Source organism: Pterocles gutturalis, unplaced genomic scaffold (assembly GCF_000699245.1).
Source record: "Pterocles gutturalis isolate BGI_N339 unplaced genomic scaffold, ASM69924v1 scaffold20821, whole genome shotgun sequence".
Classification (NCBI taxonomy): Eukaryota; Metazoa; Chordata; class Aves; order Pterocliformes; family Pteroclidae; genus Pterocles; species Pterocles gutturalis.
The window spans coordinates 1-9,844 of NW_010098330.1; the positions used below are offsets into that span (position 1 = coordinate 1).

Consider the following 9,844-nt stretch of genomic DNA (forward strand, 5'->3'; position numbering starts at 1 on the left):
AAAAAAAAAGCTTTCACACTGGAAGTCAGAAGACAGGCGGACATACAGAGCAGAGGAAACATCAAATATCTTCACCTTTTTGTATCTCACCTCCAGATCTTTCATATCCATTAAGAATATGAAGCACTGTCTCCCTGAGACAGCTCAAGTTACTCTGTTCTAAGCTAAAGTCTCTAGACGTGCTGTTGCTTGGGTTTCTAGAGATCTGTTCTACCAACCTACTCTGCATCTCTGTTGCTGCAGTGGGACCAGAGGGATGTGTCCTCAAAGAGGACCATCGTCTCTCATTTTACTACAAATTTCCAAATCCTCTTGCTTTTACAGCGGCATTAATTCCACCACACAAAACCTGTAATTTTAATTTTAGCATACTGAAGCCCACATTCAAACTTTGCTAGTGCTCAGAGTTATTATTAACATGAAAGCAGAGATATAGCCATTTAGTACAGACAGCTAGGATGACTTGTCAGTGTCCTGCTGTTCCAGAGTAAAAAGCAAGCCTCTTTCAAAAAGCACCTACTCTCACAGAGAAGACAATTCAAGCAACATGAGTGTGACATAAAGATCACAGTGAAGCTTTTAAAATCCTTCCCTAAGTTAACCCAACATCTCTGGGATGGTTGTGAACTAATAGTGAAGTCCCAACAGCTCATCTTGTCCCTCACAATTGTTGTTATTGGACAGTTCAAGTCAAATGGAAATGAACCGCCTATGAATAAACCCCAAAAATCATTGCCTGCAAATACTGAGACCACAGTGACTGGATTTAGGTGTATTTAACTGAAATGCTCAACTCTGCTCCCTCTTCTCATTCCCCCTTTAGTGAGAAACCATAGTAAAAACAACAGCACGAAACAGTATCTCTGTGCCAGTTCCTTGTCAGTCACCTCTCCTAAATGTCGCAGGGGTGGGTATGTTGACATTGGGTGCCCGGTGTACCGAGGGAGTTGAAGGCACAGATAAGGACGCCTGAACTGCAGTGTCTGTTCTTTCTGTTTCCAGGGTAGTTCGCATTGGTGTTTTGGGTTTCTCCTGTTTCTGCTGCACCGCAAGCTCTTGTCGTAGATCTATGAAGGAAGCAAGACAAAGCAAACTTGTGGAGTATGTATCCACAAAGATAAAAAGCAGGTAAGAAAGTTTGTTCTGCTCAAAAATTGTTCCCCTCATGGAGGTGAAGTCACTTATCCTTGTAAAGATTACTCCAAGCACATGTTCAAAATCTGGACAATCACTAAAGGCTTTTCTAGGATTGTGGCTCAAGATGTTTTCGTAGTTTTAGCTCAGTTGCTATTACCTGGCTTTAATTGTCACACCTTTTCACAAGTCTCCCTTTGAGGCAGGAAATTAACTCCTTTCCAAATGTTACATGCTAGTAAGTAGAGGCACATCAAGACTGAGGCTAGGCAACTTGGCACACCTTGGCTACATTCCAGCTCCATGCCAGGTTGAGATCCTACCAACTACACCCTTTTTTCTTCTACCCTGGTTTCCACATGAAGGAAACCTGAACTGAGGCCAGGCATAAGCCACACCATTATCAAGCCAAAGGATAGGGCACTTCTGTCCCACAGCCTGGCTGCAGCTTATGGAGACCACTCAAGGGCACAGAATCTGAGCAGATCTGAAAATAGAAGGTGTTTTTCCAGCTCCCTGGTCTCTCTCTTCTCATCCAGCCTTATTGACAGGTATCAAGAAGCTAGCACATGAGGCTATGATTCAAAGGTAACTAGAAGTCAGTCACAACCCTCCTGTTTTACAGACCCATTAGTGTTTCATTGACCCCACTTTTCACAGGCCAGGAAACAATGAGGTTAATGGTTATTAAAGCTGACCTTCATGGGTTACACAAGCCAGCCCAGCGTGTGCCCCGACTGGCTCTTCTTAACCCCGTAAGGCCCTGAACCATCACCACAGATTAGGAGAAGGCCAGAACAGACTTTTGCTTCTGTTAGCTGCTCTGGAACAAGGTCAGGAGTTCAAGGAGTGGGTGGGGAACAGTCTTAAGCTTCTTCATTTTCTTTTACATTTCAGACATCAGATTTAAAAGACGCAAAATTAAGAGTCACTGAGGTCTGAACAAGCCAGGAGGGGAGAAAGGAAAAGACAGAAGTAATTTCTGTCTAACCTCTAGCTTCATCTTTCAGGCGCTGCACGGACTCCAGAAGGTTTTCTTTCTCATCCAGCTCACTCTCCAGAAAAGCATTTCGTTCAATAGCCTGGTTTAAACGCTGTTCAAAATCCTCCAGAGACATTATAGTGGCTCTGAAAAAGGGTGCACAAGACGTCAGTACCAGATCCTTCAAGCACATGAAGGAACTCCCTCTCCCACAAGAAAAGGGATAATCTTGTGGTTTTGTTTGGTTTGCCTTCTTTTACTATTATTTTATATTTTAGCTTGTAAGATATGAAAGAGTGCAGTGGGAAGAGCAGAAGGGAAAAGACGACTTATTGCATCTCCCATCTGCCACAAACCTCTTCATCACAATCATCTCCTAGTTCAGAATGGCAGTGCTAATAGGCACAGAACCACCAACAGCTCAGTGACACCATGCTCACAGGACAGAACAGAGGGAGAAAAGAAAACACAGAAGGTGGGGCACCTTTTTGCTCTTTCCAAGTCATCATTTGCTTGCTCAAGTTCTCGAATGTATTTCTGAAGTTGATCTTTAATAGCTTTTGTCTGTGCCAATTCATCTTCCAGCGCAGAGATTTGCCTGTATCCTTCTGAATGCTGCATTTCAATCTTTTCCTAATCAAAGGCAAATCAAACAGCGTATCAGGGACTTGAAAATGCACGTTCTCTTTCTGTGGTATTGTTTGAGCCCCTTTAAATGCAGATGTAGATACTGTGAATTTTTTTGAGAAACATCACCTTATATATGGTAAAATGCCAGAGCAGCCAATTGCTCACATAGTCCTGAGCTGCTAGCAGACAAGAGCTCTTCCTGTCACTCCTTATCAAACAAGGGTGACGGGAAGCAGTTCCCAACCTCCACAGCACAGGGAGCAGTGAGACTCAGCATAATTTCTGACGCCCAAGAGTTTCAGTAACATGCAAAGCAGGATGCAAGAGAACCCACTTATTTTCTACCCTAATATTAAAGTCATGCAGTACTTCAGAGCCTAAATAAAGAGAAAAAAATATATATTCAAGCATGACACTGTTACATACTGCTGTGGAACCAGCAGGATTCTCCACTGCCCCTATGGTTTTATTAGCCCAAAGCAGGTTCAGAGTTCCAGATCACAAAACATTTCAGGTGCAGTTATGCAACATGCTTTGGGTGTGAACCTGAAACAAACTCTTGTCTCCCTTTACAGCATGTACACAAGGGTACATTTAAGAGAGGCACAGTCAGGGAGGAAGGCTTAGCTTTTCTCCATCAAATATCTCTCTCCTGCTATTGCCACCATATGCAGAGCTAGCTCCGTGTCATATGACAGGGAAAGCTTCACAGCACACCATCTACTGCAACACTTCACACTCCACCACCTTGCTACCAGATCACTTCAACATGCCAGAGATTTTTTTGAAACTCCAAGATCACTGTGTAAGTGGCACTCCTGAAGTGCTTTCTCCATTCAAAATTTAAGTACAACACACTTGAAGTCACTGAAAACAAATCCATGCACTGGAATTTGAAAACTATGGCATGTAGTCTAGCATGACTGATAATTTGAAGACAGATATTTTAGCACATGAAATGCACAGACAAGGAGGATGGAAAGGGATATCCATTCTGAATTAAGAAATTTTTATGTGATTACAGTGTAGGGACACTACTATAATTCCAGATCTCTGAAGCATAGTTAAATGCTGGATTTAAGAGTCCCCCAGCTCTAAGAGGCAGATTACTTTCAACTAGCTTTTCAGGACTCTCTAAACAAACCCTCTGAAGTGTTATTTCTATTTATTTTTAGGTAGTGTGAATGCTGGTTTCTGAGGGAGGAGCAAGCACACACCGTCAGCTGGTAAGCTCAAAGCCACAAGCTGTGTGGGCCTGACAAAGTTCACTAGTGTTGACCTAGATGCACACACCAACCCTTGATGGGGTCAGTTAACACTGCTGCTCAATAGCTTCATGAGTTCAATGCTTTGCTCTTGAATTGATTCAGATAAAAGACCAAAACCGCAAGGTTTGAGTCTTTGTTTTTAGCCAATCGTAATAAACTATCAGCTGATCCGGCCATCAATGGAGTCTCTGTTCCTTCACTGCAGGCTGCTACTGCAGTTTTCAGGCTGCCTGAATAGCCAATTGTTAAAAGGTTTCTTTCAAGCAGAATATGTTTTAATAAAGTTATCCACTGTGAAAAATAATTTAAAATTTTCTAAAATATGTTTATCCTCCCCTTTTTGAGGTTTGTGTTGTTTTCTACTATTTCCATTCTTAACTCCTTTGGCTGGTTCATTGTCCCCTCCTCCCATCATAGCTTCCCAAAGAAAGCAGCCCACACCCTCCTCAATTAAATGAGCTGCAGGTTTTATTTTTGCCAGACTTAGGCCTTTGCCCCAAACCCATCAGCTCCCGTGGGTTTTTGTGGCTACATGGAACAGCAGACAATATTCCACATAATATGCAGAGCATTTAATACTGCTAAGGCACCAATAGGACAAAGATCAGCGCAACACAACAAATACAATGAAACAAGCCTTGGAGGTTTTGCTGCCCAAAAGTGTGTGTGTGGGGGGGAGAATCATTAGGTTGGTGCTAGAGGGACAGAACACCTGCCTGGAATGGAGGAGTATTTCCTTAAGACAGTAATTTAAACAAGTTTAGACAAAAGGCATTGCAAACCTGGACTGATCCAGTGATTGCACTTATACAAATACTTTCACTCCCATTAGCTCATTATTACATCCAATTCAGTAGAAGAAGTCTAATTAAATCAATCTCCGCTTCCACAGATACTCACCTAGCCCTACAAAAAACAGCATAGTGTTTTTTGGGTGACTATCCTTCACCTTTAAGTAAAAGGCCTTTTTAAGGTTTTTAAGGTTTTTAAGGTTTGTTTTATGAATTTCAGTTCTATGTGTTACCCACTGCCTGCTGCTTCCCAGCTTGCCTGGAATGCCAGACAATAAATACATAACTATGTAAAAAGGGTTTAACACTACTGAGTTGTCTTATGTAATGCAAGAACACAGCTGGAATGTTTGTATTTTGATTGTTCTGCAATACTATCTGTGTCCACACAATGCAGGCAGCAAGAAAAGCTGTGAACAATAGCACTAAGTAGATGGAAGAAGTAATAGAACAGCAGCTCTGTTATGTTGGTGTTTACTCTCCACTCTACTGCAAACAATTTTCTGCCATCTCAAATCTACCCTGACGCATACCCACAACTTGCAAACAGGGCTCCAGGCACATTGCCAAGGCAGTCAGCACCCTCAAAGCAGACAACAAGTTGGTATTTCTTAATTTTTCAAGACTTTATTTTTTGCAGTTTTCTGTTAAATTTCTTTGTAACGCTGAAGGTCCTGGTCCACAAGACAAGCTGAATCTGCACATGCCTGTCTCATTCACTTTTGCACTTGCAAGGTAGAGATACTGTATGCGTCACCCACTCTTACCTTAACTGACTCCAGTTCCATCCGCAGACGATTGTTTTCTGACAGAAGGTCTCTGTTTCTGGACTCTGTTTGCTGCAGCTGAGTCTCCAGTTCAGCTTCATACTCTCGACTCCCTTCTTGGAATTCACGCAATTCCTCCTGCGTATTCTCAGCACTAGAGAGCAATTCCAGCAACATAACTCATCATAATTAACAAAGTAAAAATCTCTCTTGTACACTCAAGGTAAAAAAAATACTGTCCTTTAACACAGAAGGGTCTATGCCCTTCTCCAACATACATATTCAACAGAAAGAGAGGACAATATGCAAACATTTCTCCATCAAGCATGGAAAGCCACACCACAGCAAACTGGTAAACAAATTTTAAAAGCCAAAATAAATAGAAAAATCACAAAGTCTATGTTCACACTGTAGGTGTTGAGGACACGTGGAGCTTGTACATTGTCCACTGCCATCTGCCTATTTAATCTGTTATTCAATTCAATTATTTATTTGGAAATATGAATAAAGATATTTTCAATTAACCATAAAAAATAGAGAGAGAAAGATGGAAGGAAAGATCTTCTTGTACTCTTAAACCATTCTTTTGAAATAATCCTCCAGGAAGCTAAACAAGCAGTACTGAAAGCTCTGAACATCTGGTCTGAGAAAGGACCCACAAATATCTGCACAACTTCAGCACTCCGCCCTACTCAAACCAGAGCAGGGACTAAAACCAGTAGTGCCACAGCAGCAGAGATTCACTGCTCAAACAAACATAAAGGACTCTGAGCAGCTATAGTTTATGCAGAAGCATTGCTACTGCTACCTCTCAAGACAGCTGAGCCACCTTGAATTTACTCCTCTATGTGGTGCTATGTCTTTGCACGGAGTGTTATGCACCCTGTCAAACAACTCAAAGGAATGAAGCCACTGCCTTACCACTGCTTGTATTTCATAGCCAACTCTTTCCAGTATCTGGTTTCCTCTTCCACTGAGCTGAAGCAATGTCCTTCTGAGTCTTCCATGATGAGTTCTCAAAGTTTAAAACTCCTGTTTCATTTCCCCCTCCCTGGAAAATTAAAGGATCGTGCATAAGAACTAATGCAGTGAGCTACCTCAGTACTTTTTGCTGCAGAGCCGTGCACCCTTCCTCCCAGGAAGTCACTGCACACCTAGAGACCAAACTAAAGACCAGCCTTGACAGGGCTCTGTCAGAGATACCATAAATGTGAAAGAATCAGTACTGAGTAACCAGGTCCCTTTCCCCAGTTCTCTCAAGGCTGTTGCACCAGCAGTGAGCACCTTTCCCACCCTCTGACTGCACAGCACAGAGCACCGAACATCAAACTTGAGCTGCAGCTGTGTCAATGCACACAGAGCACAAATGAAACATCTCAGGCACAGCTTCAGCTCCAAAGACAGTGCAATTAAGGCAGATTTCAGCAACCCTAAAGACACTTACTATGAAATTAAAGAGAAACTTCAAAGAGACACAGATAAGGTACTCAAGATACGAATTTCCTGTGTTAGGATTTCCAAGAACATCTAAGCTTTTTATGGACATAACTGCTAGACACAAAAAAATTTCTCCCTAGGTCAACATAGACAAAGCTACCCAACTTTAACCCTGAAGTATCACAATCCATGTATGGCTGAGAGCCACAATATATCTGGATATCTCAGAGCCATGTGCGGAGAAATTCCCAGGGAAGTGAGAATGAAAGCTCCACAAAGGCTTTAGTGGGATACCACCTGGCTGGACTAGGTATGCAGACAGACTGCAGCAACCCAGTGAGCAATCCAGACCGTCCAGCTGTCCCTGTACCAGCACAAAGCCAGTCACAGGACATAGTCCCAAATGGGAATGACACATAAAAAAGCCACAGGACAATCAAGAACCTTAAGTCGCTCACTCCTGCTTGAAGACTTAAGTAGCTAGACACCACAATTAAATAAATGCCCTCTGATGTGCATGATGTGCTCTATTAATAAACAGGACACTAGCAAATATCACTTTATATGAGTTAGTCTTGACAATGGAGAAACATAAAACCCAGTGCTCTGGACAACCTGCCCAAGTCCAGCCCTGGGTGATGCAAAGATTCCACCAGACAATATCAATTTAAAAGAAACCCAATAAGAACAGTAAATAAAGACGGAGTTGAAAAATCCATGACAATGGCAGTTGTCAGAAAAGTGTATCATTGACATGTAATGACTGAAGAAACACAGTTCTTCTACCACGTTTCTGCTCCAGATCTACTGAGCAAAACATTCCTAGAGGTAATCCTGATGGAATAAGGATGAAAAAAACCAGCCAAATCCTTCAAAGATCATGTAAATATCAATCCTGTCTTCTCTTATTTATGATAGTCAGGAAATGCTGGAGTAGACCATCTGAGCACGTCATAGCTGAAGAAGATGTCCATCCACTGCACATCTATTGAAGTAAAAGGCAAAAATTTATCATAATCTGTGTTAAAACGGTTCTCTCCAGAAAATCACCTGGTTTTTAACAGGATTAACAGCCATCTATCTAATAACTCTATTGAGACAAACATATGTATGTATACCTATTGAGACAAATATACAATTCTTACCTCTACTACAGACAACAGTATCGAGTACTCCAAGTAGTTCGGTGAGCTAAAGTTCTCTTCACAGGTGATTTTCAGGAGATCATTAAGCAAAGAGTAAGCAGCTGTCACAGCTAAGTGGGCTGTGCCCACACACCTCAATGCACAGTACCAGGTACACACTCACAGAAATTACACTATTATTTAGAAAGGGAGCTGACAGGTGAGGGGAAAAGTTATTAAGCCTTAGTTTTTATAATTCAGTATTTTGACCCAAAATGTTAATTAGACAATGCTACATGTATTCCTTCTAACAAATAAAACCACTGTGTGTTGTACTGATACACTTCCAGCCAGAAGTCTCAGTGCTGCTGCTCTCTGTATGTATTTACAGAAGTATGCACTGGGGAATAAAAGAGAGGAGAAAGAAGTGGTTTTCCAAATAGTAGCCTTGCCCATTAAAAAGAAAATCATGACCAAGCATAATTAACATTCCTGTCCTAGGATAGTTTATGACACAAGTACTCTATTTAATTTTTAAGCGAACTGAAAGTGCCTTTGATGTTAATGAGCATGTCCTTACACTCAAGGCACTGTGTACACACAAACCAATCCTTGCAGCACACTTGTGAAGATAAAAAAAAATTCTCTTTTACAGATGAGGGACAGGGAAGGAGGGCCAGACACAAAGAAGTGATGCAGGTGCAATGAGAAACCAAGAAGGACCAGCATCCACCACTGTGGTCAAACCACTCCAGAGAACAGCAAGCCAGTTTCCTTTAGATGGTTACTTCTCACCACACAGACAACAGGAAGTTGCTGTATTTCAAGAACAGAGATTCATTCCATTCAGGGTATGCCTGGTTTTGCTACACATTAAAATATATTTCAGAAGTCTCCAAAGAGGAATTTTTCTGACACAAGGATATAATAAATCCCATATCTGTGTTCAGACAGTCAACACACAGAGGTCAGACAAGATAAAGATTGAGGGAAAGACATCTTGCTCCTGAAAGCTTTCAAGCAGCCCTTTAGAACCAAAAGACAGAGCTCCCGTTGGCCTCAAAAGTTTGAATATGCTCATACCTGGCTCTCATTTGTGATTTTACACTGCACTTTGGAAGGACTAAAAGAATATACTAACTTGCATTTTTTAGGATTGCATGGTCACATAGAAAAGAACTCTCCCTAACCAAGCCATAAGATTTATTTATAAGAGTTCCACAGAACCTTGATAACTTTCACAGAAGCGTAAAGATGCTGTCCCCTTCGGTTTCTAAGTATGTCTTACGTAAACATGTTACCCGTTTAGACTATGCTGTTTCATGGTTACCACTGCTAAACAGTATTTATAATTTAAAATTAATTGTTAAACTGCAAATACATGGAAGGACTGTGGACCTATACTTACTCCACAGAGATGAAACAACATAGCAGAGATTGTTTCACTACTGTACCGTGCCACAGGCACATGCTTTTTGTCCTCAACACACAAGGAAGACCAATTAGATTCCCTGAGCACCTGCACTACATCTTAGCTCATAGAGATTTTCAAACTAACCGAAGATACAATCTTTAAAGAAAAATTCCAAGATGTAGACAAAGCATTAAAGCTTTTTTTTATTATTTTCTGAAATTTGTTTAAAAGAAAACAAAAAACACTCACAAATATTTCTGAACTGCTTGTAGAAAGGGTAGGGCTTTGACTCTTTCC

General features: G+C 41.3%; 1 protein-coding gene across 1 annotated transcript; it reads right to left on the reverse strand.

The window, feature by feature from the left end:
- Positions 1–887: 887 nt before the first annotated feature.
- On the reverse strand, positions 888–6,615 carry NDE1 (nudE neurodevelopment protein 1; the record flags this gene model as incomplete). The annotated part of the gene is made up of 5 exons (XM_010072628.1): positions 6,494–6,615; positions 5,573–5,726; positions 2,601–2,749; positions 2,126–2,262; positions 888–1,067 (listed from the first exon to the last, which is right to left on the reverse strand). Coding segments are annotated over exons 1-5 (706 nt in total), but the record flags the coding sequence as incomplete, so codon positions are not given.
- Between the last annotated feature and the right edge of the window lie 3,229 nt (positions 6,616–9,844).